This window comes from Phyllosticta citriasiana (assembly GCF_038021145.1).
Source record: "Phyllosticta citriasiana strain CBS 120426 chromosome Unknown IWZ02scaffold_1, whole genome shotgun sequence".
Classification (NCBI taxonomy): Eukaryota; Fungi; Ascomycota; class Dothideomycetes; order Botryosphaeriales; family Phyllostictaceae; genus Phyllosticta; species Phyllosticta citriasiana.
The window spans coordinates 2,726,375-2,752,887 of NW_027117278.1; the positions used below are offsets into that span (position 1 = coordinate 2,726,375).

The 26,513-nt window shown below is 54.2% G+C and overlaps 7 protein-coding genes across 7 annotated transcripts; 5 read left to right on the plus strand and 2 right to left on the minus strand.

Annotated features, from left to right (window-relative positions):
* Positions 1 to 1,674: 1,674 nt before the first annotated feature.
* Positions 1,675 to 4,080, minus strand: IWZ02DRAFT_486982 (uncharacterized protein; the record flags this gene model as incomplete). The annotated part of the gene is made up of 2 exons (XM_066769315.1): positions 1,675 to 3,417; positions 3,478 to 4,080. 2 exons carry the CDS (start codon positions 4,078 to 4,080, stop codon positions 1,675 to 1,677), a joined length of 2,346 nt encoding a protein of 781 aa, XP_066627514.1.
* A 1,779-nt stretch (positions 4,081 to 5,859) lies between these two features.
* On the plus strand, positions 5,860 to 7,748 carry IWZ02DRAFT_369472 (PAS domain-containing protein; the record flags this gene model as incomplete). The annotated part of the gene is made up of 3 exons (XM_066764438.1): positions 5,860 to 6,472; positions 6,526 to 6,676; positions 6,923 to 7,748. 3 exons carry the CDS (start codon positions 5,860 to 5,862, stop codon positions 7,746 to 7,748), a joined length of 1,590 nt encoding a protein of 529 aa, XP_066627515.1.
* A 4,478-nt stretch (positions 7,749 to 12,226) lies between these two features.
* IWZ02DRAFT_31133 (fungal-specific transcription factor domain-containing protein) lies at positions 12,227 to 14,679 on the plus strand. The gene is made up of 5 exons (XM_066764070.1): positions 12,227 to 12,733; positions 12,812 to 13,340; positions 13,391 to 13,870; positions 13,925 to 14,128; positions 14,180 to 14,679. The coding sequence occupies exons 1-5, from the start codon at positions 12,321 to 12,323 to the stop codon at positions 14,552 to 14,554; spliced, it is 2,001 nt and encodes a 666-aa protein (XP_066627516.1). The 5' UTR covers positions 12,227 to 12,320; the 3' UTR covers positions 14,555 to 14,679.
* Positions 14,680 to 15,786, plus strand: IWZ02DRAFT_31141 (uncharacterized protein). The gene is made up of 2 exons (XM_066764072.1): positions 14,680 to 15,247; positions 15,511 to 15,786. Exons 1-2 carry the CDS (start codon positions 14,805 to 14,807, stop codon positions 15,515 to 15,517), a joined length of 450 nt encoding a protein of 149 aa, XP_066627517.1. The 5' UTR covers positions 14,680 to 14,804; the 3' UTR covers positions 15,518 to 15,786.
* On the plus strand, positions 15,420 to 16,496 carry IWZ02DRAFT_31129 (ADP-ribosylation factor family-domain-containing protein). The gene is made up of 4 exons (XM_066764069.1): positions 15,420 to 15,734; positions 15,785 to 16,029; positions 16,085 to 16,150; positions 16,216 to 16,496. Exons 1-4 carry the CDS (start codon positions 15,587 to 15,589, stop codon positions 16,306 to 16,308), a joined length of 552 nt encoding a protein of 183 aa, XP_066627518.1. The 5' UTR covers positions 15,420 to 15,586; the 3' UTR covers positions 16,309 to 16,496.
* A 1,803-nt stretch (positions 16,497 to 18,299) lies between these two features.
* IWZ02DRAFT_369211 (uncharacterized protein) lies at positions 18,300 to 19,232 on the minus strand (the record flags this gene model as incomplete). Its single annotated transcript, XM_066764415.1, has 2 exons — positions 18,300 to 18,476; positions 18,567 to 19,232. The coding sequence occupies 2 exons, from the start codon at positions 19,230 to 19,232 to the stop codon at positions 18,300 to 18,302; spliced, it is 843 nt and encodes a 280-aa protein (XP_066627519.1).
* A 266-nt stretch (positions 19,233 to 19,498) lies between these two features.
* Positions 19,499 to 21,173, plus strand: IWZ02DRAFT_395036 (mitochondrial import inner membrane translocase subunit tim54). Its single transcript, XM_066765576.1, has 2 exons — positions 19,499 to 19,679; positions 19,743 to 21,173. Exons 1-2 carry the CDS (start codon positions 19,559 to 19,561, stop codon positions 20,987 to 20,989), a joined length of 1,368 nt encoding a protein of 455 aa, XP_066627520.1. The 5' UTR covers positions 19,499 to 19,558; the 3' UTR covers positions 20,990 to 21,173.
* Positions 21,174 to 26,513: the final 5,340 nt, after the last annotated feature.

Below are 26,513 nucleotides of genomic sequence, written 5' to 3' on the forward strand. Positions count from 1 at the left end.
GTCGCGCCCCGCAGCGCCTGCATATGCCACCCATGGCACGCCTGGCTGGCTTGCTGGCTGGCCGGCCGACAGCAACCATGATGGCATTGCGTCGTCGTCGCCGGTGAAAGTCGACTGACTGGTGACTGTTTCATGCAAAAAAAAAAAAAAAAAAAAAAAAAAAAAAACTTTGAGATGCTGGGACTGAATTGGATGCACTGGACCGGTCTAGGTGGGTCGCTTGAGCGCCGCCGTCAAACGCTTGCTCGCGCTGGGACGCTAGCAGTCCCGTCGTCTACCACCAACACCATCTACCTTACCTTACCTTACTTGTTTGTACCTTACCCTCCTTTCTCCAAGGCACTCAAATCATCATCAGCAAGACAATCACTACCTTCGCACCCTCTCAGTCCACATACAAACAAACAAACCCATAACGCACTCCCATCCCTCACTCCCCCAAGTCCAGCCACCACGCCGCTGCACACTCGCACCACCTCATCCCGCCTCGCCTTGCCTTGCCCATACTTCATGCAATGCAGTACAACACCAAAGCAGCACTACTGACAGATCCACCTCACCTATGTATGTAGCCCAACTGCCCCTCATAGCTGTCCCGCATCCATCATGCAACCGCGAGACAAATCCTTCTCTGCGCAGCGGGAACGGAGACGATGGGGGCGAGTCTAGAACGATGGGTGTGTTGAGATGAGCGAGGTTAACGGCGTGGTCTGGGGAGGAGATTGGTCTGTATCTCTGTCCTTCTGTCTGTCCGTCTGGTCATTCCATTCTGTAATCAACTAGTCTTTGCTCGTCGCCTTCGACGCAGTCGTTGGCCAAGTAGATAAATAAAGCGCGGCGTACGCTATCTTTAGAAGGTATACTCTCCGCTCTGATCTGTTCTGGTGGTCTGATATAAAGGCAAGAAAGAGCACATACAAATCATTCGTCTTTAGGCACAAGAAACTCCTCCCATCCCTCCATCCATCAACGCACGCATCTCCCCTTTTCCTACATCCTTTTCTTTCCCTGACTCCAAAGCACACCGATTGCCCTCACCCCCCCCCCCCCCCCCCCCCCCCCCCCCCCCCAAAAGAAAAAACAAACATATCAACCCCAAAAAAAATACCTCGACCAACAAAGGCCCAAACCCAAAAAATGAGTACTAATATGTACGAGGGTATAAATATACACACTAAAAGGCAGCAGCCAGGCAGGCAGGCGCCTAGGCAGATGGAAAGGCCACAAATAAATGCATGATAACATGTCCGATCAACGAAGAAATAAGAATGGAAGAAGTAACAAAAAGGTATCAAATATGGGGCAAAAGCAAAGATGGCAAGGTAAGCGTGAGACACGCGAGAAGGGGAAAAAGATGGACAGGTAAATAGATCAGGACCGGCTGTAGAAAGCAAAAGAGAAGAAAAGGCATTTATGCATTGGTTCAGAGCTGTAAAAGCCGTTATCAGAGGGGGGTATACGTCCAAGTTTTTTTTTGGGGTTCGCCGGAAGATAAGTCGAAATGCACATTTTTGGGGAGAAAGAGGTCGAGATGGGATGGGATGGGTTCAAAGATCGAGCTTGAGGTACGGGTCCTTGGAGTGAAAAACGCAGGTTTTGGAAAAGTCGGACGAGTTGAATGAGTCGAAAAGCCGTGACAAAAGCGGCGGCGAGTTGGTGAAGCATGGCCACTCATCACATCTGAATCTCTTCGGGCACACCGTCCAGTATCTTCCTCGCGGCATCCAACCGGCGCCTCCAAATCTTCATCTCATACGCGTCCTCCTGGGCGTTCTGCAGCCGCGCGCACACCTGCTGGATGCTCGTCGTCAATGCATAGAGTAAATCCTCGTCCTTTTGCGCCAGAGGAGTCAACTTATCCCGACATGTCGACTGCGCGAAAAAGGTTGACATGATGCGCGCCGTCGAGTCTTGGCCGCTGCCGCTGCTAAAATAGGCTTCGGAAGGGGGAGACTGGAGCAAGGGACTCGAGCCGTTGAAGGAGCTTCCAGAAGAGTTCAGGTGAAGGGGGCTGTAAGACGAGGCGGCGGAGCGCAGGTGCTCGGATCCAGAGGCCGACGAACTGAGCGACTGGTTGCTCCTTTTTGAGGCGATGGCCACGGCGTGAGCGGCGCTTCGTGCGAGATGATGGTCGATCGCTTCGTCTCCTTGCTCATCGTCATCTTCTGACGGCTCAATGTCAGCATCGGAACCCTCGTCGCGACCTTCAGTGGCAGTCTGAAATGTTGTAATGGAAGAGATGGAATCGGCCGACTTTTGGCGCTGGTGATTCGGGACAGCCAGCCTACCAAGCTTTGGAGGTGATCGTGCGTTGGCTCTGGCTGCTGCTGCTGCTGCTGCGGCCGCATGGCGAGACGAAGGTCGCGTCGTCTCGACCGAATCTTCAGAAGAGGCGGAGCTTACGCTGTTGCTACGCTGTTGTTCGGCTCTGTAGGTCCCCATGGCGCTGTGGAGAAAAAAGTTCTCATAATCAAAGGCGTCGGCGCGGTCTTCGTGGCGTTCAGACAAGACCTGGTCAGCATCCTCGAACTCGTCGTCGCCGTAAATTTCGCGGTCCTCTCGGTTGTGGTGGTTGCCATATGGTCTCACGGCCTGGGGCGATCCTTCGTCATAGTCGAATTCCTCGTCTGCATCCTCGAATCGGCTGTCATAGTCAGACTGTTGACTGCTATTCCGGCGTCCCCTCAACTCCATTGCTGTGTGCGCGCGCGGAGCATGTGTTGCGCTTTTGGAGTGGTTTGCGGCCTGCGAACGCGAGCGTTGATGCGAATCATCGTCTGCGTCCCAGTGATAGCCATTCACGTCAGAGTCGTGCAGATTTTGAAGACTTCGCCTCTTCAAATGCTCCTCTCGCGCCCTTTCTCTCAGTGTCGAAATGCGGCGGTTCAACGTCTGCATCTGCGATCGCAACTCGCTCGCTGTCGAAGCGGAGCGATGAAGAGTTGAATGCTGCTGCGTGGCTTCATCCTCTTTGAGAGTTTCGAGAGTGGGGGATATTTGTTGCGTGGAGCCACGCGACATGGACCGGTAGCTTTGCTGCTCTCCCGAGACCCACGTGTGTCTTATGGTCTCTTGACTTTTTGCGCCTCTCAGCGTGACCGTGGAGTGTCTTGGATTGGTTTGTGGCCATTGCATCCTAAAACTGCCCATAGCGCTCACGGCCCTCTGCGCCCTCCTTTGCGGCGTGGTTGTATTCTCTTGCGACATGTCCGACACTTCGCTGTGACGACGCGTGTGACCGGGGGTTGTAGCGCTCGATCTTGCGGCGTGTTGGGCTTGCGGTATGTAAAAGGGGCCCTGGCCTTTAGGGATGGGAGATACACTCGAGGGTCTCTTAGGAGCAATGTAGGAATTGTACTTGGGACGCGGAGGGGGTAAAAGGGATTGTCGCGCGCCTCGTAAATTGCCTTCCATGAGCTGTAGACGTGTCAGTTGGCGGCGGGCTTCCAAATCTTTGGCGCTAATTTAGCGACGTACGTTTAGTCGCTTCTTCGCGTTTGCCAGAATCATCTCAGCCCTCTTGCTCAGAGCAGCCGAGGATATTGCCTCGAGATCGAGCTCCTCGTGGCCGTCGTTGAACAGGTCCGTGTCCGTCTCTTCATCGCTTCCTGCCACGTAGGGCAGATTTCCCAACCTCGACGAGGCGTCGTCGGTGCCGTCGGTATCGCTCTCGACCAGAGGCCCATCAAAACCGGGCCAGTGATTATCGCGGTCGTCGGCCTCGTGATTGCGGCCCGTCTGCCAAGCCTGCATGCCGTTTGCGCGCGATATTGCCCGGAGCGAAGATGAAGATTTCATATCATGTTCCCTGAGAACCAGTCGTTGTGGGGTCGTGTCCCCGTCGTCAGTGGACGCGCCGTGGGAGCTGTGGGTGTAGCTGGTGGGCGGACGCGACGGCAGGGGTTTCACGCCGGGCGAGGGATTCGCCAGGCGAAAGGGCTCGCGCAGCAAGTGGGCGGGAGGGGAAGGCGGGCGAGTGGGGTGCAGCTGTGGAGATGGGGTCGAGTCGAGCGAGTTGCTGAGGTCGGGCAGGATCAGGTCGGGGTTGGTGAGGGTTGGCGACGAGGGCTCCTGGGACATGTTTTCCCAAGTCACCAAATTGCTGCTGCTGCTGCTGCTGTCTGCGCTGGAGAACATTATTGCGAGAGCAAGAGTGGGTGGGTGTGACCCGTTCAGCGAGACGACCGGGATGTCCTAGCAACGAGGATTCAGGGCATGACGGCCGGGGGACGGAGCGGCTGTCGTTCAGTCGTCGCGATGGCGAGCGAACCAAGGGCGGACAGTCTGAGGAATATAGGTTGTTGGTGTAGCAGGCAGATGGACGCTTTGGCCCCGGTCGTCGACATTATTGCGTCGAGAAATTGCTGGTGCCCATGGCGGCGTAGCTGCTAACCTCAATTGGGTGGGCGATAGTCAGGGGCCGTGGAGGAGGATCAACAGAGAACGTCCTCTCTCTCTGTGTGTCTCTCTCTCTCTCTCTCTCTCTCTCTCTCCAGCGACCAGGTCTCGCGAGCTTGGCTGCTGTCGCCCTGTCAATCATCTGCAACCACTTCACTGTGCAGTGCCGTGGTTGCATTGCTGCTGACCCGACGCGACTCAACACCACATTCCGCATTTGGTCCCTTGCCTTGTGTCCAGTGATTGACGACCATCACTGCGCCTCAGCCCCGCTATAAAGTCCAAGGTTATGGTGATCGCGTCGTCCACGTGCCGATGCCCCGAAATTACCACCTTCTCTGCACCGACTACAAGAAGTCGAAAACACCAGCCTTTTGTGTTGTGGCGCGGTCAAACACGGCCGCAACTCTCACCACCACCACCACCACCACCACTACCGCCACGGCGACCTGCATCTAGGGGTCCTAAATCTCGATATGCGTCAGCCTGGGCCCGAAGCCAAGGCAAACCCTCATAATTCGTATCCCAGGCGGGTCAGGTACGACGACGCCCACGGTGTTTACCAAAGCTGTTGCTGGGAAAATACCACCAGCAAGACCGGGAAACCCAGCAATTGTGGCCCGGCTGCCCAATCAAACAATTGATCGGAACTCGGCGGCGGGATCTAGGACAACAAACGGTCGGAAGCGCCAGCCGTTGTCCCGAGTAGCTTTGGGTTCATTTACAGTCGCGGTGCCAACACCTTACCTAAACATCCGACTTCTGCTCGCGTTCCAAGGCTCGTGGCAAACCCAGGTTTGTCTGCACAGAATGAGCTGGGATCTTATAGGAAGAGGCCAAGTCCACGAAGACGCTCCCGATCCCTCTGTAGGCCCGCCGGCACGCCCAAAATCGGCTCGGTCATCCCGCTGGCCGGACTACTCGCCATCGAGTGATCCAACTGCTGCGTGAGATACCCTGGTGTATCGCCGCGAATGGTACATTTCTGGATGGCTTCTCATGAGCCCAGAACCGCGGGGACTTCCTTGTCACCATTTCGCCTTGCTCGCTTTTGCCCGTGGAAATTTTTAGCCTTTCGAGATATCGGTATTGGACTGACTGACCTCTTGCCTCCTTGCCTTTGAGTTGCCGCGGCATGGCTCCAGCTCCACCGTCCTCTTCCATCGGGATCTATATTAATTTTTCGGTTAATTGCCAGTGCCGAACCCTTTGTACAATGGCTTCGGAAACCGTTGACCCTCCACCCTTGCCATGTGCTATTCTGCCGTCCTCGCTGATATTACTGTGACCATGGATCTTGGAAATGGGCTGAGCCCTCTCCAAGGTCGTTACCTACCCACCCGCAGTAGGAGGGGTATTGCTTCCATGTCTGTATTTCCCTCTGTTGAGCATGTACCGCAATCTTCGACATATATCCATTCCGTCGAAGACCTCACCCTCAGCCCTCCCCGCCGAATCGCCATGTCTTCAAGCGACCCGTCTGCAGATCCCCCATCCATCTTCGACACGGACGACAACGACCCAGATGCTTCATCGAGTGCTTCCTCCAGGACTTCAAACGGCTTCGATCTTATGCCGCCGCCTCCAAATGTAACCCTTACCAACGCCGAAGTCCTCTCAGTTCGACTGTTCTCGACCGACCACCTCAACCTCATCATACACCACCAGCTATTCTTCTCCCAGTTTATAGCATTTCTCAACGAATACCGGCCCAATCACGCACCGACGCTCATCAGGTATCTGGAAACGCTCAAGGCAGCGGCTGCCGTCGACTACGCAAACGCCATCGCAAGGCAAATTATTGCTCCCGGAAAGAGATCATCTGCCACTTTGGTGGCGGCAACCCTGAGCAACAAGTTTGGGTCTGGCTCACGGCGCGTAGCAGAGCAGCTGGTTAACGAGGCGCTCCCGGCATACATAACCTTTCGGCTGACCAATGTGGTTTCGGAGCTCCTCGTCAATGAAATCTCTGGATGCAACGGAGGAACACGCAACTTGGTGACCGGACTGGCTGAGGCCTATTGCCTGGCAGACCCGTCACGGCCAGGCAACCCGATTGTTTATGCTTCAGAAGGTTAGTTGCGCCCCGGCATAAGGTTCAGCGTCGACGGAACTGATACGGCTCAGGTTTTCACACGACGACCCTCTACGGCAGAGATTTTGCCCTGGGTAGGAACTGCCGATTTCTTCAAGGTCCGAAGTCTTCGCGTGCAACGATTGCCCGCTTTACCGCTGCCATTCGAAATGGCCAGGAGAACAGCGAGCTTCTACTGAATTAGTAAGTAATTGCGATCATTCGATGTTTTGTTTCGCATTCAAAGCACGGCATCTCCCAGCCCTCGGATGTAGCCGGCGCTACTACATTGTACCGATTACCTTTTGACTACCGCTTTAACGTCAGATATGCTACACAGCGCCTCAAAGTCTTTCTTTTTCGGCGTTGATTTATTTCTAAACGGTCCAACTAAAATTAGCGCGTTCAAAAATTCATAAATAACCAGCCGGGCTGACCATGAATTCACAGTCGTCGCGATGGCTCCCCTTTTCTGAATCTTTGCCTGATCGCACCCCTACACGACAACAGGGGAAACGTCCGCTATTTCATTGGATGTCAGATCGATGTCACCAACCTCGTCGAAGGCTGTCAAGGGCTCGAGTCTTTCCAGACGCTCCTCGATGAAGATCAACGGATGCACCAGCGAGAGGCATCAGCGCAGCAGCAGGAAAAGGATGCACTCGAGGCTTTGGGTCGTTTAGGAGAGCTGTTGAGCATGGAAGAGATGGAAACAATTAGGTCAAAAGGACGGCCTGGATCCGACTCGCGGTCAGAGACGCCGGCACGAGGAAACCGCCAGCTCGCCTCAAGTGCCCAACTTCGTCGCAATGTCAGCGTAGAGGATTCTGCTGAAGCCGGCTCTGCACGGGTCAGGGCGGCCAACAGGCTCAATCCAAGCGGAAGATTTCCCAATGCCTACGAAATGTTTATGCTCGTCCGCCCCTATCCATCTCTCCGCATCACCTTTACTTCCCCCGCACTTCGAATCCCAGGACTTTTGCAATCCCGCCTACTCGACCGCATTGGTGGGCCACATACCGTTCGGGAATACATTCGAACGGCACTAGCTGAGGGCGCGCGCATCAAGGCAAAAATAAACTGGCTCACCAACTCGGGTCATCGCAAGACACCAAGTCTTGACCGCGCAGGGAGGCCGCAGGTGGACATTCATGGCCAACCGCCGCCTCACTACTCGAAGAGCAAGCCAAGATGGATACATTGTACACCACTGCATGGCACTGATGGTAACATTGGGGTTTGGGTAAGTAGCCGAAATGGTCTCGAATCAACGTGACTGACAAATTCGTTCAGATGGTGCTCATGGTAGAGCCTGACGAGAACGAAGCTCAATATTCGTCCTACCCGGCAGGATATCAGCAAAGTTCCTCGTACCGCGACCGTCGGAATCACTCCATCTACCCTACGCGATCCGACTCGTCTATAGGCGCCACTCACGCAACAACAGGCCCTGTGTCAGGCAGAAAGGCTCCCTCTCCCGTTCCCTCGCGGTACCCTCCACAGCGCGCCGCACCCAATCCCATCGAAACACTTTCGGCTCTGCGCCATGGCGACACCAAACTCGATCAATCTACCCCTGGCAACTACTCACAGCCGCCGTCTCCTCCCCCTGGTTTTCGGGCCTCCAGGGCGACCCCACTCTACATCAACACCAGCCACGGTGGAGCTTCTAAAAACACCAAAAACGGCCCCGCCTCAACCCACAACTCGTCCTCTGCTGCGCGTGCTATTTTCGACCACCATCACGGCGGGCAGCAATACCACGACTCGCACAATGCCAGTGGCGTGCGGCGTTCACGGTCACTGACGATCCAGGCCATCACCATGGGTACGGCAATAACGACGAACTCGCCCGTTCCAGCCCCGTCGTACCATTCTCCGCCTGCAGGCTACTCGCCCAAGCCGCCAACGCCTACCATTGACGACCTAGCAGCATCGGCGGCGCCGCCCAGTCGTTCGGGCACGCCAGCTTTTACGTTGACGAACCAGCTCTCTCCCAAAGGGCGCTCGGGCTACACGCCAACGCCGACGCTGCCATCGTCGAAAGCGTGCTCGCCACTGCCCAGCCGCGCAGGACTGAGAGAAGGAGAGAACGGGACGGACGGCGATAATGCGGAGGAAGCTTCGGGCAGCGTGACGCCCCTCGCTGGCGGGGGAGCAGGGACGCCAGCTAACACGCCGCGCCGGGGAGGTTACGAAGTTGGCGACGACGGTGGCAGAGCCGGCCGGTCCGTCACGGCGCCGTCCCGTACTGGCAGTGTTTCGACGTCGTCGACGTCTCTCCACACCGGCCGCTTGACGCCCGTCACCGCGGGCACTTCAAGCTTGTCCGGGCGCACGCCGAGCACGGGGAGGTCGCTCGTCCGGGGGGCAACGGAGAAAGACAGAGAGAGGAAGAGGGAGCGCGAGCGCGAGCTCAAATGGGAGAGTCAGCAGCAGCAGCAGGAAGTGGAACGCCATCAGCGCCAACAGCAGCAACAGCAAGGCAGAGACAGCCCCATGGCCATCCCCTCAACCCAGCGCCCTCGCGCCGGCTCCTCCGCGCACACGCCGTCGCCCGCCGCCAACAGCAGCAACAACACCGGCGTCGTTCCCAAGAAAGTCGAATGGGTCGAAGGACTGCATCGGCAGGCGTCATTCGGCAGCATCAGCGTCGGCGGCGGCGGGCGCAACAGTCCAGCGCACGCCAACAGCAGCCCCGTCACGCCGACAACGGCGCTCCCGCTCCCGCCGCCGCCACCGCCGCCTCTAGCGCGTGAGAAGAGCAAGCGCGGCGGCCTCAGCAGTCTCCTGACGAGCAGCAAGTCGTCGTTGAAATGCGCGACGTCGTCGAAAGAAAAGGCCAAGGACGAGAAGGATAGAGGGTTACAGAATACGGCCCGCGAGCGCAAAGGAGGCACCGGGACGCGCACGCCGACGCCAACGCTGGGAGGTGCGAGTGCGAATGTGCCTGCTGAACGTGGTGGGAGTGCAAATGGGAGTAGGAGTGGGAATGGAAGGGAGACGCCGTTGACGGCGCTGCCTGTGCCCCCGCTTCCGCCGCCGATGGCGCCGCCGAGGGAGTCGAGTCCGCGGTTGGAGGTGAGGTTGTCCGGGTTGGGGGAGTTGGAGATTGATGATGATGAGGGGCTTTTAGGGTTGTGAGGGAGGGAGGTGGTGGAGATGAGTGGAGGATGAGGATGTAGATGATGAAGACCTGAAGGGGAAGAGGAAGATGATGATGAGATGTACGAGGAAGATGAAAAGGCGACGTGTACGATGTGATGGACGATATGGCATGGCATGGCATGGTACGGTACGGTACGATCCAGAATGGTTTTGGTTTGGGATAGGACACCACCGGTCGATTGTTTGACTGGTTGGCTGAGTGGTCCGTTGGGCATCACGGCGCCCTTCGCTTCATCTTTCCACCCTTCTCCTTTCCATTTCTCTCCATCTGTCTGTCTATCTGTCTATCTTTCTGTCTGTCTGTCGCTTTGCGCTGTCGGCTGCGTTCAATTTGTCCACACTGCCATCGTTATCGTCGTTGTCATCTTCGTCTTCATCGCCGTCGCTCTGCTGCTCTCATCGATATACCCCTCGCTGTCATGCGTGCCGCTATACCGTCCACTTCAACCTCACCATTTGTTTTCTGTACAGTACACACACCTTCAACCCCCTTCCCCCACCACAATAATATTCACGACCGAGTCGAGTCGAGTTGTCACTCGACATAAATAATTCTGTGTAGGTACAGTACGTCTATGGCCTGTAAGTTGCTTTTTCTGCGTGTACGTAATTTTAAGCTTGATATACGTATGTATGTGTACAAGTAAACGCGTGTACCGGCGTCGTCGGTCGTCGCAATAAAGACAAGACTGTGTCTCAGACCCCCACCCACATTGCTTGGCTCCCGGCGGCGCATCTCTCTCTCTCTCTCTCTGTCTTGGTCAAGAAAGAGGAGCTAGCGGGCGAGGCACTTGTCACAATTACACAGGAGCGCAATCAAATATGGCTATTTCCTCCAAGTATTCAGGCTGCGACTATCTATGTAGGTACTGACCTACTTACTCAGAGCGCCATGTGACGGAAGAAGCTTCGAGAAACGTTTCGACATATGATAAGGGACCCAGGGGTGTGGTAGAAGCAGCTCTCATCTATAGCATGTCTACATGTATGATACGTATGCTGGGCTCTTGGCCAATCGCGAATGCGAATGTGAATGAGTACAGTACTTACAGTACGACTTGACGACTGCCATATGGATGGATGGATGGATGGGTGGAGTGGGCTGAATACTTGTCGCGGCCTTGCAGAATGGTTTGCAGTGTCATCATTGCATCCCAAGTCGTGGCCAGACGCTGATGTGAGTCTCGACAGTCGGAGATGATCGAATGCGAATGCGATTTTTCCTTGCCGTCGTTGTGGTCAGGTGGGTTGCCGCTCGCCAGGGGTGGCTGCCTGCAAGACTGTTACTACGTCGGCGCGTCGGCGTCAAATCATGCAAGTGTCTACCATGATTTACGCTTGATGATGATGGATGGCGGAGGGCGTGTGTGGTGCGTCGGCTGGCTGCGCGCGCTCTCGCAGACAGCCGACGAGTAAATGCAGACGCAACCCCAACAACGCCTCCACATTTACCCCCCTCCCTCCCAAGTCGTGGGTAATTACTCCGGGCCTCCAGCAGTGCGGAATCGGGCGAGAAACTCGGACCCAGCAGCCACTGCCAGGCTTCGCACTCTGTCTGCCTCCACAATTCCTGGGACGTGCGGGCCAGGTCTTTTTAATGTACCGGGCCAGAAAGCAGCGGCGCGGCACATGAGTGCGGTCTGCACTGAGGCATGTGACGACGATGTCGTCTCGCGTCGCCCGTCTGATCAGTTGGCCGTGTGCGAAGGTGTCGCCGCTTTGTTGGCGCGCGGCTTAGGTAGCGGGCACATGGTTGATTGCGGCTTGTGATTAGGTGGGTAAGGTAGTGTGCGTGGTTGAGTTGGCGGACCCTGACAGACAGCTGCCAGACACGATGCAACTAGCTGATTTGGGCAAGAGGATGGATGGGTGCTTTTGCTGGTTGGCGCTAGGGTTGCTGGACTTGGTTAGTGCGGGTGGTGAGTGTGGTTTGGGAGCAGTCGTTGGGTTGTCAGGTCCACAGTAGTGGGATGGCGAGGAGCATTTGTATTTCTCGTGTATCTTTTCTGCCGCGTGCTGGAAGGCTTCCTCTCCATCGCCTAGATAAGAAAACATTCGCACTGTGCTGTTGGCAGAGAGATGTCATGGCATGTGAAGCAGACTTGGGAGTTTGCCGGACCTCTTCCAACCGCGCGTCATGTAGATGAAGTGTCGCGTATTCGTTTTGCTCAGCCCTGGGAACGTAGCACCGAAAAAACAAAAAGGCCATGCAGCAAACAGCAGACAAAGCCATGGGCAAGTGAATGCTGCAAACGCGACCAATCGGATCGAAATGTTAGAGGGATCAAGGGCAATGCGGCCACGACATTGGTCCATTGCTGCCATTTCGCGAACCGTGCGCGCGCCTCAATCTAGACGTCTGACGTACCATGACGACGCCGATGTGTATCTCGACACGACCAAGACGCACAATTTCTTGCCCAAGCTCTGTCAGCAACACCCACGGTACTTACGACCGCGCCCTCGTAACCTGCTGTCAATCAGCTCATTAGTCTCGTTGCGCACTGACGCTGTCAGTACCAAAGCGGCCATGTCTGCAGCATATATATACGACCATTGCGACACCAGGTCTTCTGGCCTGTCATTTTCCAGCTTTGGCTGACACTGCATCCGACGCCTTCTTCATCTTTCCGTCTTTCTGCGCGTCAGCTTCCGCCGCAGACGATCCTTGCTGCCGCCAATGACGCGGCCTGAAGTCGATTTCAACGACTTGTCGCGGGAAATGCCCTGGCAACGACAGCGCTCAACTCCTCCTCCCAGAAAACGCACTGAAAGAGCTTGCGACCAATGTCGGAAGAAGAAGTCAGCTTGTGATGGGGGCCACCCTTGCAACAAGTGCTTCCCTTCTACCCGTTGCACTTACAAGCCTTCGTCCAAGAAGTCGGCGTCGCCGGCGAGTGACAGCGGCGCAGATAATCTCAGTCAGCGCAATCAAAGCCTTGAAGATGAAAAGGCATTATTGAGAGATCGTCTCGCGAGACAGGAAACTTTTGTCCGAAAAGCATTGTTTGCATTCATTCATCGTGCTGGTTCTGACACAGACGGCGATGTGCCATCTCAAGAGACTCCGGGTGAGGAGATCATTGACAAGCTGTCCGTAGTCTTTCAATTTCTTTCGTAGCTTTCAAGCGCCCTTGGTAATTTCAATGATGCTGACTCAGGGGCCCTTAGAATTGCAATATATTTCGAAAACATCCATCCGCAGCTTCCCATGATCCGCGCCGCGCGATTCAAAAACTCGTCGGAAAGTCCTTATGTCTGGGAAAAACCTCCACAATGCCTCCGATACATCATGGCTGCCCTTGCTGCTACTACAGACGCCAGCTATGTGCAGAAGAGCAGGAGCTATTACAATTCAGCAAAAAAGTGTTTCCAGAGAGACAAAGATGACGAAGTGTTTAATCCTCAGTCAATTCATACGCTGTCGCATGTCCAAGCTTCGGTGCTCATCGCCACATACGAGTACCGTTCCGGCATATCCACACAGGCTTACTCAAGTACCCGCAATGCCCTAGACCTTTGCAACTTGATGCGCCTCTACAAAGAGCCTGGTCCTGGAATCTTTGAAGATACTATCGCAGCTGCTCCCAACGACGCTGCCGATGCTGAGGAGAGGCGCAGAACCTTTTGGGTCTGCTTCGACCTCGACGTATACAACAGCATCGAAGAGGGAACTCCCCGGCTGTTCAAAGACGAAGACGTAAGGCAGTCCCTGACGGGTTTGGAATTGTGACTGATGGAAATATCTAGATAACTGTTCGCCTGCCCATGTCCGACGAAGACTTTGAAGTGGGTCGGGAAGCTGTAACGATGACGCTTGACCACGCTTTGACTTTCAGAGGGGTTCCGAGTCCTGCGCCCTTTGCCGCAGCTTGTGTGATGGCTTGCCTTTTGGGACGTATCACATCCCACAATGAGAAAGGCAAGCGCGACAACGAATTTGCCGACGCTTTTCTGAAGCGCTACAAGGAGCTCGATTCGACTCTTGAAGATGCAATGTCAAGCCTTGCTGAAGAATTCAAGTCAGCTGGAAAGAGTTCCAATCCGAGCCATGTGTTCGTGGGCGTCAGTCTCCACTCAGCCAGGATCATGCTTCACCGCGTGGCCCTTGAGAGAGTGAAACATTTAAGAGACCGGTCGCTCGAGAAAATCTGCAAAGATCAATGCGCGCACGCAGCGCATGAAATCTCAAAGATGTTCGACGGGTTGGAAAAGACGAACATATCCCGGGTAGATGATCTATCCCCAAACGCAAGCAAGCCAGACCGACTAACACGGAAGTAGTTTCCTGCCTTCACGTCCTACTGTCTCCGACTGGCTGCAAAAGTGCTCCAGTTCCTCAAGCAAAACAAAGATTATGAAGACCAAGCTTTGGTCAGGGCGATGCAAGCACTAGAAGTCAACACAACATCATACGCCTTGGATCGTGTCAGGAAGCTGAATTTAAAATTTCGCAACATGGCCATACCCGGATGCACAAACTCCAATGTAGGCTTGTACACTGGCTGACTTGGCTCGTCACAACTGACAAAGACTTAGCAGCAGAACTTGCAGTCGTTTGGTCAAGGCCACAGTGCCCCGGCGCCACCAATCGCTCCGATTTACTGGAGTCCGCAGGCCACATCATTCGAGCCCCAGCGATTGTCTGCCTTTTCTTACGGCATCTCGAACATGCAGCCTACCATGATGTCGAATCAAGGGAATCAATTCTTGTCAACGTCGCCCATGAACTCAGAAGCAACCATGTCAGGGAGTGACTACGGCAGTGCCGACTCTTCTGTCGGCCAGTATCCAGACATGTCTTGTTTGGGCCAGTCGGCAGCGGCATATTTCCCACAGGGACATGATTGGAGTAGATGGCAGAGCTACGGGGCAAGGACCGGCCAGGCCTTTTGGGGCAATCAAAGTGGGTGATCGGTGCGACAGGGCAGACAGGTGGCTGGGCAGGGTCAGGTCGTGACGATGACAATGAGAGTGGCGTCGTTTTCGGGAAGGATTTAACAAGCGTAGGAGTCGGCAGTGATAGGCTGCAGTTTTTGGAGGTGTTCCATAGGAGAGACGGGTAATTCGAGAGGACACATGTGTGGTACCGGAAATATGCAGACAGGCAGACATTTTTGACAGGTCTCTCACCTAAGATGATGCAAATGGCGATTGCAGATGGATGGATGCCGTTGCGCACTTGACCAGTATTGGCAAGCAGAGCGGATATGATGACGGTATGGGAGGCACAGCGAGGCTGAGTCTTGGGAGGAGGAGGAGGAGGAGGAGGAGCAGGAGAAGGAGGAGAGAAGAGGGTACGGTGTCTGGGGCGAGATGCGCTGATTCGAGAGCGACGAGGCCGACAGGCGCGCAGTTTTGCGAAAGGCTCCCCTTGGACGACCCACCGAGCGCATCATCACGGTGGTCGGCTCCTTTGGTCCCAGTCCCTTTTGCAGGTTGTGGAGGATTTCGTCGCTCCCGCCCGATTCGGATAGTCCAGGGCCCGTGCGCGTGCCCAGCGACAGGAAACACCGTGGACATTTCAACCACGACCATCACCGTCCGATTACCACCTGCACACCCCCCACACCCTCCTCAATCAACCCTTCTCTGCCTGCTATCGAGGTAAGTTTGCCCTCGTTCCTCCTCGCGACTCGTCCCAGGCCCACGCTGTCACCTGCCCGCTCCGCTCGCTCGAGGTGCTCGCTCTCGCCCTCTCTCCCTGCCTGTGCTCTCTCTCGCTTTGGCTCTCCAGACCCGCCGACAGCTTACGCCCACTGCTCGCCGCCGTCGTTGCTTGGCCATCGCATTTGATTTTCATCAAAACCCGCCTCGCTGCTTCACCTCCGCTGCTGGTCGCATTGTTGACGCTCGTTGCTTTCGCTCAGGCTCTAGGTTCCTCATACACCGCTTGTCCACACCCCGAACCCCCCTTACGGCACACACGACACCGCACCCGCAACCATGGGTCTCACATTCTCGAAGCTGTTTGATAAGCTATGGGGAAAGAAGGAGATGAGAATCCTGATGGTCGGTCTCGACGCCGCAGGAAAGACGACCATTCTCTACAAGCTCAAGCTCGGTGAAATCGTCACCACCATCCCCACCATTGGTGAGCGCCGCCGCCGCCCTCTTTGTTGACCTCGCTAATCCCCCCGCCAGGCTTCAACGTCGAGACTGTCGAGTACAAGAACATTCAGTTCACCGTGTGGGATGTCGGTGGACAGGACAAGATCCGCCCCCTGTGGAGGCATTACTTCCAGAACACCCAGGGCATCATCTTCGTCGTCGACAGCAACGACCGTGACCGTATAGTGGAGGCTCGCGAGGAGCTCCAGCGCATGCTCAACGAGGACGAGCTGAGGGACGCTCTCCTCCTGGTCTTTGCCAACAAGCAGGATCTTCCCGTACGCCCGCCCAGCCTCGTCGCAACCATCGAGCCCGGCTGACAATCTTTTGCAGAACGCGATGAACGCCGCCGAGATCACCGACAAGCTCGGCCTCCACAGCCTTAGGCAACGCGCCTGGGTAAGTCTTGCCCGCGATCGCGCGCTGACGGCGCTTACCGGGCACCAGTCGCTAATGGTTCACAGTACATCCAATCCACCTGCGCTACCTCCGGTGACGGTCTGTACGAGGGTCTGGAGTGGTTGAGCAACTCGCTCCGCAAGGCGGGCCACAACTAAGCGAGTGTTTTTGCTACTGCTGCTGCTAAGAGCCTGACGATTCCCCCCGGTTCTGCGAGCGAGAAAGAAAAAATGTCATATCCCTCCATTACTCTCTCTCACTCGTATTTCAATCACTTCGTTCATCACACGACACCACCTTTCCTTCCCCATCCAGCTGCTGCTGCTGCTGCTGCCGCTGCGTAAGCAACAACATCGACGACGAAATATGCAGGGTGTTATAGCCGGGTTCCAGTCGGGGTTTCGGTTCGGGTTGGGGGTTCGCGCGCGAGGGGGAGGGGGAGGTGGAGTGAAAGAGAGGATGGCGAATTGCTTGGAGTCTTCTTTTTTTCTCGTTTCTCTTTTTTTGAAATTATCTTAATTAGCACAAGTGCCAATGATTTTGGAAGTCACGATGATGAAAAAAGACAAAGCACACACACACACACCGCACACTTGTACTTACAACTGGACACCTACAAACTCTCGCTCTGTTGGTCCTGGGGGAAATGAGGCGCCTCTTTCTCTGACTAACGTCTTACTACTTCTACATTGTACCCCACACATGTACATGACGAGTAACAATACAAAAAAGAAGGGACAAAGAAAAAAAAAAAAAATTACATTGGGAGAGGGACCGCACAAGCATGTGTTTCGACGCACACGCGACAGGGCGGCAGGGGGGAACGGAATGTGGGAATGGAATGCAAGGGGTCCTGTCTATGCTCTAGCATCTTTTCGTTGGTGGGTTGATTGCACGCGCGCAGGCATACACACTTACATACATGTTGGTTTAGGTTGGAGTGAGTGAGTGAGTGAGTAAATGAGGGGGCTTAGAGGTAGCTGGATCTAGATGGGGGGGGGGGGGGGGGGGGGGGGGGGGGGGCAAAAGCATGGCGTTCATTTATGTCTTTCTCTCTCTCTCTCTCTTTTTCTCCCTCTTTCTCTGTCTTTCTCTCTCTCTCTCTTTTTCTCCCTCTTTCTCTCTCTTTCTCTCGTTTTTGCTTCGTTGATTAATCGATCGATTAAATTGATTGATTGAGTCGTGGGTGATCCATTGGTCTGATTAAGGTGTATAGTTGGTTAGTTAATCAGTTAGATAGGTGGTCAGCTGCGCTGCGAAATTAGCTTTGTGGGGGAGAAAAGAAAAGGAGAGAGGAGAGGAGAGGAGGGGAGAGGAAGGTGGTTGATGATGATGATGATGATGATGATGATGATGATGTGGGATTTAGGAGGGTTGTCTTGTTGCTCTTCTTTGTTGGGTCGTTTGGTTCGTTTTGTTGCTGTACCTTGTGCTTCTTTTTATCTCGGTTAAGGTGATTGACCGAGGTTGGGGGTCGAGGAGGGTGAGAAGGGTGGTTAGTGTGTAGTGCTCACCGTATCGTACTTCTCCTCTTAGTCTGTAGATTAATTGATTTATTGTTTGTTCTAGTGCTAGCACTGAGTAGGGTAGTGTCTCAGTGTACTGTATATATTGTGAGTGTGGGAGTGAGAATATTGTTCTGTTAACGTAGGTGGGCGATGGCATGATGCTTTGATGATTTGTTAGATTACATTGCCGTCCTGCTAGACCACTTCAACAGAGGTACTCAGAGATACGAATGCCTGAGGAAGAGCGAGAGGTGTGATCACTCTTTGTCCACAAACAAAGTCTCTGCGTCGCTTTTGGCTTATTGAGGCGTGTTTTTAGTTAGGCAGAGAGCAAGCGATGGTGATGTGATGTCTGCTTGCGGGCCGCTTACATGTAATCGATGGATGAAGGAGTGAAAGAGAGGTGGGGCGGGCAGAAGGATGCACTGAATGCTTGACGCTCGACAAATACATGTTAGACACGGCAAGGAGCGGAGAAAGGAGGACATTTGGCTGCGCATGTCTGCTGGCATTTCATGCGTCCATGACCGCTAGCACTGATAGCTTAGGATGCTCTTGTAGCGCTATCCCTCTTGAAGCCGCCGCGAAGTCGTTCAGGGTATCCTCCTCTATGCTGTGTAGTGTTGTGTTGACTGACTTCCTCATTTCTGCCTCAATGCCTTACTCTTCCTCTTCTTGAACACGACGCCCACGCCATCGCTCTTTGCTGCGCCGGCCTGCTCCTCCTGCTCGTCTTCCAATTTGACCGGTGGTATGTCAGATAGCTTTGCACTTGGTGCTGCATCGCTTGCTTCTGGGTCTGGCTTGACTTCTTCAGGCTCTTCTGGTGTTTCCCTCTTTACTGGCGTCTCGTCGTGTTCCGTCGTCGGTGCCTCAGATCCAGTGTCAGGGTCGGGCTTGACATCCACTTCCTCCTTCTTGACCACCGGCTTGCGCGCCGTGCTGAGCAGCGCCTCAATATCGTCGTCCGTTGCCGCGTCCTTGGCCGTCGAGCTGTACGTCTTGAACGTGTTTCCCCACCCGCGCTTGGGACGCTGAGCACCGCCTTCATCCTCGTCGTCGTCATCGTCTTTCTTCCGTTTCCTGACACCCACGTTCAGCGCCCCAGACGCCCCGTTGTCCCCCGCGCTCTTCTGCTCGCCGCCAATCGGCTTGACCGACACCGTCTGCCACTCGCCCACCATGGCCATTTCTCCGCGGTACTCGTCTGGAACGGCCACGCCCATGGCCGCCAGCTGTGCGAGCTGCCGCTTGCGGTCTTCCACCGTTGCCTGCCGCGGTGCCTCTCTTGTTGCACCGGCCTTGCCTCCTGCTGTTCGTGCTGTCGATGCCGAAGATGACGATGACGCTGAGCCTCCTACTACGCCGTTGAGGCGCGCCACCTCGTCGCGTGCGCGCTGCTTTTCGCGGTCTTCTCGCTCTCGTTCGCGATGCAGGTCGCGTAGTGACCGCTGAATCGCGATTTGATGTTTGCCCGTCGCTTCATGTTGCTGCCGTTCGAACTTGGTGTCTCGGATGTGCGTCTTGCAGAATTTGCACCAGTATTTGGGCGTAGATTTCCAATATTCCGCCATGGTGTTTGAGGCGGCTTGTGAAGTGTGGGATGTTGGGGGGGGGGGGGGGGGGGGGGGGGGGGTATTTGAGAGTGAAGACAACGTTCTTTTTGTAGCGAGCCGTCTGAGGTAGTCGAAGTTGATTGGGACCGATCAGGGACTGCGACAAGGCGTGTAGTGGTGGAACTCGAGGTTGTAGTTGTACGTGTGGAGAGTTGAGCGCGGCGGCGAGCAAGATGGCAAGCTCGCGGGAGATCGCCGCCAAGGCCGCTTTCACGCGCCGCCAACCAGACTCGAATTTTTGGACCTCTGCCATCCCAAGCTCTCCATTCCACCACCCGCTTGCCATGTCCGATGCCCCCAAGCCAGATGCCAGCTCTGCTTCGAGCGCGGCAGAGGGCGCTGCCAAAAGTGCTGCGCAAAATGCAGCCAAGGCCTCTGAGGGCAACCCCGTCTTCCGCATGATGGGTTCGTCACCGGTTTGATTTGTTCAACTTGATATGAGGTCACAATGGCTAATGCGTGCTTAAGGACTGCCAAATTTCAGATTGAAACTGCCGTCTCGCAACTGGATGATCTTCCTGACCATTACGGGCACCTGGACCGCAGCTCTCGTTTATGATCGCCAGCAAAAGAAGCGCATCCAAAAGAAGTGGTGCGATGCCGTAGCACATCTCGCCCGCGAACCGCTACCCACAGACACTATGCCGCGACAGATGACCATCTACTTGAGTGCTCCCCCTGGCGACGGACTCATGGCTGCCCGCGAGCACTTTCACGAATACGTCAAGCCCATTTTGGTGGCCGCTGCCATGGACTGGGATGCGGTCGAGGGTCGCAAAGAAGGCGACGTACGCGCCGGTCTTGCTGAGCGCGTGAGACGATGGCGGAAGCTCCGCGGCGAGGCGACATCGGAGCCGCTGATGGAGGACGTGGAGAGCGTGACGCAACACGCGCGGCAGCGGGCCGGCATCAAAGAGTGGGACGGCGTAGGAGGCAGCGTGGTCATCGGGCGAAACACTTGGAAGGAGTATGTGCGAGGACTGCATGAGGGATGGCTGGGGCCATTAGACCCACCATCAGAACCGGAACCTGTCAAGGAGGCCACCCCCTTGGCCACGACCCCCTCTGACGATGCATCGCCGAGCACGCAGCCCGCTGCTACCGACGACCAGCAAAAGCCTCCTGCAGAAGGGGACCAGGAGCAGAAGAAGGAAGAGGAAGGAAAACCCAAGAAGAAGACGCAACCTCCCCCGTTCATATCCACCTCGGCCTACTCGACGGCCCTGCTCGCCCCCTCTACCCCTTCCGAGCTGCCCCCTGCCACCGCCGTCGCATTCCCTCACATTCTCGGCTTTCTCAACACTCCAATCCGCATGTACCGCTTCCTGACGCGACGCCACCTCGCCGACCAAATCGGCGCCCAGGTCGCCGCCGCCGTGCTGGCCACGTACAAGCCGTTTGATGGGCCCACCGAGGGTACTAGCTTAGGCGCAGTCGCTGACGACGATGGATCCGCGAGCGGCTGGGAGCAGGCGCGCTTGCTGCGTCACGAGGAGATGGAGTGGCATAAGAGCGTAAGGAAAGACGCCGAGGGCAAGCACGCGCAGGGCAAGGAGAGCGTCTGGTGCGATGAGATGGTGCTCGAACCGCGGGTCGCGAGCCGCATGAGGAAGTTTGTGCTTAGCGAGGAGGACAAGGCGAGGGTTTCTAAAATTGCCGAGGGCAAGGAGGGTGTGCTGGGCGAGTCGAGCGAGTCGAGCGAAAAGGAATTATAGGCGGGTGGATTGAGTGTGCTTGTAAATAGATCTGTCTGCCTTCATGTGGCGAAGGCGTTCTTTTGGATCGGATCTGCTGGGTTTAGCTGTAGGATTTGCATCGGATCACCCTGCTCTGATTGTCATCACAAAATTTAGAGGCTTTTCTGTAAGATAGAAAATGAGGATGCATAGATTCTATGACTCTGGTAAGTGCCTGTCCTGGGTAATGATTGTATGCTGACTTGGCCTCTTAGATACATATGATTGAGTTGGTACCTATGACTCCAACCTTGAACATTCAGCGCAGTATAAGATCATTTCCGCGGCCTGGGAGGCCTCCAAAGCAACGCGGATGCTTGCTCTGACCACCAGTCGATTACCCATTTAAAGCGCCATCAGAACCCCGATTCTACTGCAACATTACCACTCGCATCAAAACGAGTCCGTGACTACTTCATCGAAATCAAACTGCGCGCCTCCTTCTCCCCCGTCCTTCTTTCGGAACGTCCCTTCAACCGCTGGCTCTATGACCCCTTTTCCTCGCACCATGACCTCCATCACCATGTCTCAACGGCGTCCAGCATCAACAAAGAACACCAACACCTGATGAGACCCTCTTGAGATCGTGGACTCTGGATTCAGCGACGCCAGAGGAGGGCAAAACAAACGCAAAAGACAGTGCCATTCCAGCATTCCGGACTGCGAGTAGTTCGTTGGAAATGCTGTCATTAGTGTATCACTGCGGTCGATGGACAGTCAAAACATGCTGCGATCGGAGTCTTATATACCTCCCTCCGAGGCAGCCAGGTCTGCCATGTGGCCAAGGTCCTGCGGCTTTGGGTCGTCATGTTTCAACGTCCATCGTCAGCCCAGATGCCCGCGCGGCTTCTTCTGCACTTCAGAATATGATCAGGACGGCCGTAAGACTGCCTCCGCTTCGATATGGCTCGTGGTAGCGATAGCACATCACATCGTTCCCCCATGCGCATCTGTCTTGGGCAACGTCTAGGTCTTCTGTCTTTTCACTTCGTCACCCTATCCTACGCTCTACTCCACCATTCCACAACGCCGTCCAGCGCCAACGTCCGACAGAATTTATGAACACGGGCTCTGAAATCAACAAAGTCTCACGGCGGCCAAACGAAGACCAAAGACAAACCCAGTTCTCCAGTGTCACGGTCTTGAGTGAAGCAGGCAGCTTTGCGCCGTCGATTGATGGTCGAAGGTGACAACAATCAGGACCTTTATACTGTTCCCTGAGAGGGGAGCTTAAATGACACACGTGAACATGGTCTTTACGCTCCGTCACGTCTTGACGCTAGTCAAAAGGTACCTGCGCAGCTTTCCCTAGATGTCATGTGTTCAAGATGAATTGATCAAATACCTCAACCTCAATTTTGTGATGCTAGAGCAATCTTTCCCCCATCTGTTCGAAGATTGATCTCTATTTTGCTGAATTTTGATGAAGCCTTTTATTTCACCTACCAATTCTACGATCCGCATCGTTATCCATCAATAATGATAACCATCACTTCCTAATAAAGTCTCCTTGAAAATTCCAAGAAACACCGATGATAAGAAAGTGGAAATTTCAGAACGACGAGCTGCCACCACCAAAGATGGTAAGCCGCTGTGACCAAAATGGGATAGATGTCAACTCCGGTGATGGACGGTCGAAGATCGACTACAAGCAGGGCTTTCATACCCTTCCCTAAGGGCCGAGGGGCTGATCTGTGACCCGAAACCTGACCGGGCGTGGTCCTTGCGCTCCTACGTCTTCTCTTACGCGGTATATATTCGACTTTGACTAATGACTTGAAGGAAACTAAGCTCCACGCGACTATATTTACATCGCACGATGGTCTGCCTTCACAAGGCCAACCGTGAGGACTGGTCTTTTTCTAGCCCTCCACCCTATTGCTTCATTCATTGAGAGGTCCATCATCCTACATCACCGTCGCCCGATGACATCCAACATCAGCGTCTGATGAGGTTTCCAAAACCGTAGATACTGCATTCCACGAAGTCCCAGCGAATCGAAAGATTCAAAGAAAAAGTCAGTATGAGAAGCCGCATCCAACAGAGTAAATGCATGGCTGATATTGACCCTATGTAAGTATTCTTCTTCCCGAGCAATCTTAGGAAGAAACACGGGTGGACTGGTGCGGTGGATGGACGATTGAAGCCTAGAGAGGCTGGGGTTCTATATCTGAGATCTTGTCCTGTTGATCATGCGCTGGGGCACGCGGAAAACCGGGTTGGCAGGAAAGAGGTCTGGTGCATCAATTGATGACGCATTTGTGCCAGCGGCGGCGCAAGGAAAAGGAAATCCTAAGTCTCATCCGTTAGTCCCTTGTACCTCCTCCTTATTGTCCATACGCACTTTTCGTCATTGCAGCCGCTCTATATGCATCTTTGCCATTATTCTCTAACGCTTTCCGTCACTGAACTCTGAAAGCAGTTGCCCCTGAAGTGATATTTCCAAGAGTAAAGCCTCGAAAGTGAGCCATCTGAAGATGAAGAAATGAAGTAGAGTGTGAGGCGTGTGTAGCAGACTAATAGAGAACAGTCGGCTTTGGTATCTGTCACACACAGAGGTCCGTGGACTGATGCCGTTAATGGATCGCTGGAGTTTGCTGAAACGCAGAATTTATGTCTGCGAGCCTGGGTGCTCTCGTTTAAATGTGCGCTTGCCTTGCGTGACTTAGGGGCATCAACTCAGGGGCATCTGATCACATAATACCCGCGAGCTTGCTGACTGAGAAACTTAAGTAGCAAAGAATGTAAGGAGGCAAGTAACTCAAAATCTAATGATCGGTGTTTTCTACTGCACCATTTTGTTGCAGAAGAACCAGTCACCATTATTTCCTACAAATGGGCATCCCTCTCCGACGTAACAGTGCAAAACCATCCACACCACCTCGTGAGTTAAGTGTTGTCAGCGCACTGGATTGAATTAGGATCCATTCATAATTCATCTGCTTATATACTCAAGTTCCAGGGGCTAAAGCATGTGCATCATCAAGCGGAACTCGCAGAGCCGATTTCCCAAGAGTCGCGACTGGCTCAGTACTCAGCGCATGATCAAGTTCCAAGTCTTTCGGTCAGTTCCTTTGGTCTTTCTGCAAATCAATCATTCGGAAAATTGCTGCGCCGATAGACGTCGCTATTTTCACTCGACGTCAGTGTCGCTCATCATCATTGCCTCTCGCTGCTACCCCCTTTAAACCCTGAGCTGTCTAAGACTCGGTAGCTTGAGCGGCACAAGGAAGAGAAAACAAAAGTGACGTTAATGGTTGTGGCATTCCAAGCGGCGGCGACAGTGCGACAATGAAATGTTTCAACTGCACATTGCCGACGGTCGTGGCTGTGAGTTGCGAAAGAAAAGCCTCACCAGGACTCCTTTTATATCCTCAACCACGGAGATGTCACGATAGGTAGAGAGCAACTGACAAACAACTACCGTTTAGGAGAGTAGAGAAGCTTGAGCAGGAGTGTTGCCGCATCTTCCAAATTCAGGGGTTAGAACATGAAATCGAACATGTATTTCCAGCCAGCTTTCTTTCAACAATAATTGCATCATCACACCTCAACGCTATTACGCAACGAAATATCTGCACCCCACGGCGGCTGCGCGGTTTCCAAAGCCTGCCGGTGACTACATGTCTGCGAAAACCAAAAGACTATCCAATGCCTATGATTTCTTCACAACAGTCTCAAGCTCCGCAATTTGCCTGGTGTCGTAGTTGTGGTTCAGTGTTACTGTTCGAGAGACGTAGATGGTGAGGCTTATATACTGGAAGTTCATGGGCTCAGAGGTGACTTACGGTCACTTGTCACATGCGATGCGGAATAGGGAGGAGGCGCGTGAGTGATGACGCAAGCTTGAAGGTCCAGGGCAGATAAGGGAGTAAGTGTGCAAGACAGATAGAGCTATTGCTAAACAATTCAAGACATTTGTTAGTTCGTCAACTCCTCAACCGTCGCCACAAGCATGATTAGAGACAGAAAGCACTTACACTTCCACAATACTTAGGGGTAATGCTTTCCCTCAACATCGTCCAGTCCCGTAGTTCTTCATCATCATCCAACGCTGCCATTGATTCAGCTTTCTAATCCACCTCTAAGTCATGCACAAGAAGAGAAACAAGCCTGCGGAAACAAAAAAAAGTCTTGGTCAAGCAAAAGAGGACAGAGAGTCTTGTTCAAGCAGAAGACGAACCACAGTCTTGTTCAAGCAGAGAAGAACATCCTCAACTGCAGACGCGGTACCTTCACTGTTGTTGTTGCGCCCTCCATCCGCTCATAGAAGGAAGGATTTTATATCCAGAGGAGCTAAGGCGCGCGCACGTGGAATTCCCACCTGAGGAGCGTGACAGCTGGCGAGCACGCATGAAAGCTTCATGTGAAAGACCGCTGATTTCTTTCTGACTCTTATCACATGGGCACGTGAAAGAAGCTGTCAGTCTTTTGACCGCGTCCGTCAACTGAGGTGTCTGTGTTGTGTGCGGTGTCGGAGGTGGAAGAGCGATGTAAAAGAGCCGCCTCCAGCATCTTCAGAGTAGCAAGAGACAGGCGTATCGAACATCAGCAATAAAGCAGACGAATACAACATCTGCTTACTTTCTTGTGTCTCTCTTCTGCCCGAGCTCCAGGAGACTTGTCTTTCTGCCGTCCCTCTGTGCGTCCAGCAGTTTAAAGAACCTTGTCAAAAATTCCCACTGCGTCGCATTATGATCCGCTGCTAAAGCCCATCAAACAACCAGAACGATGAAAGTAATTGTTGAGTCATAACGACACCTCTCATCATCATTAACCACTAGGAAAAAACGACACTCCAATAAAAACTTGATTGGTTAATTGGCTAGATACTTTAGGGTTTGCGGGTGGGCAAAACCAGCAAAACAGTTCGACCGCAGGCGTGTCACCTGCGGCCTACATCTGCCCACCCAGAGGGAACATGAGCGGTATAATACACTACAACACAACAAATCCCTCTAGAGCGCGACCCCCCCGGACGGGGGTCGAACTCATGATCTACGTTCCAGCCGGCGAAACCCCCAGTGCTAATGGCGCAGAATCATTCGCGGGCGACGGGGCGTCATACTGCGCCATGCGGGCGGGGCGGAGGGGCAGCCGGCTGGTGATGGATAGCTCGCGTTTTTGGCTTATGAAGGAGGGGTGGTGGAAGGAGGGACTTGAGGTTGAGATTGATGGAGGGCGGGGATACTGCTTCGTCGGGCCCCGCTTGCTTTTTGCCAGACAGCGGATCCAGAGGTTTGTTTACTCATACCCATATCAAAGAACTTCGTCCAGACAGCGAAGAACGCGAGCACGCGCCTGCCTAGTCCTGCGTTGGCGGGTGCTGTCATATGTTTGGCGAGTCATAAGTCACAACTCACGAACTCCAACCAACCTGGCGGGCCCAGACATGTAAACTTTGTCCCTGATGACCTTCTCCTGAGCTTCTCAGGCCCGATATAAACGATGGCTGGGTTTCATCTCACCAAGATGCGAGACACCGAAGAAGAAAGTGCAGTCG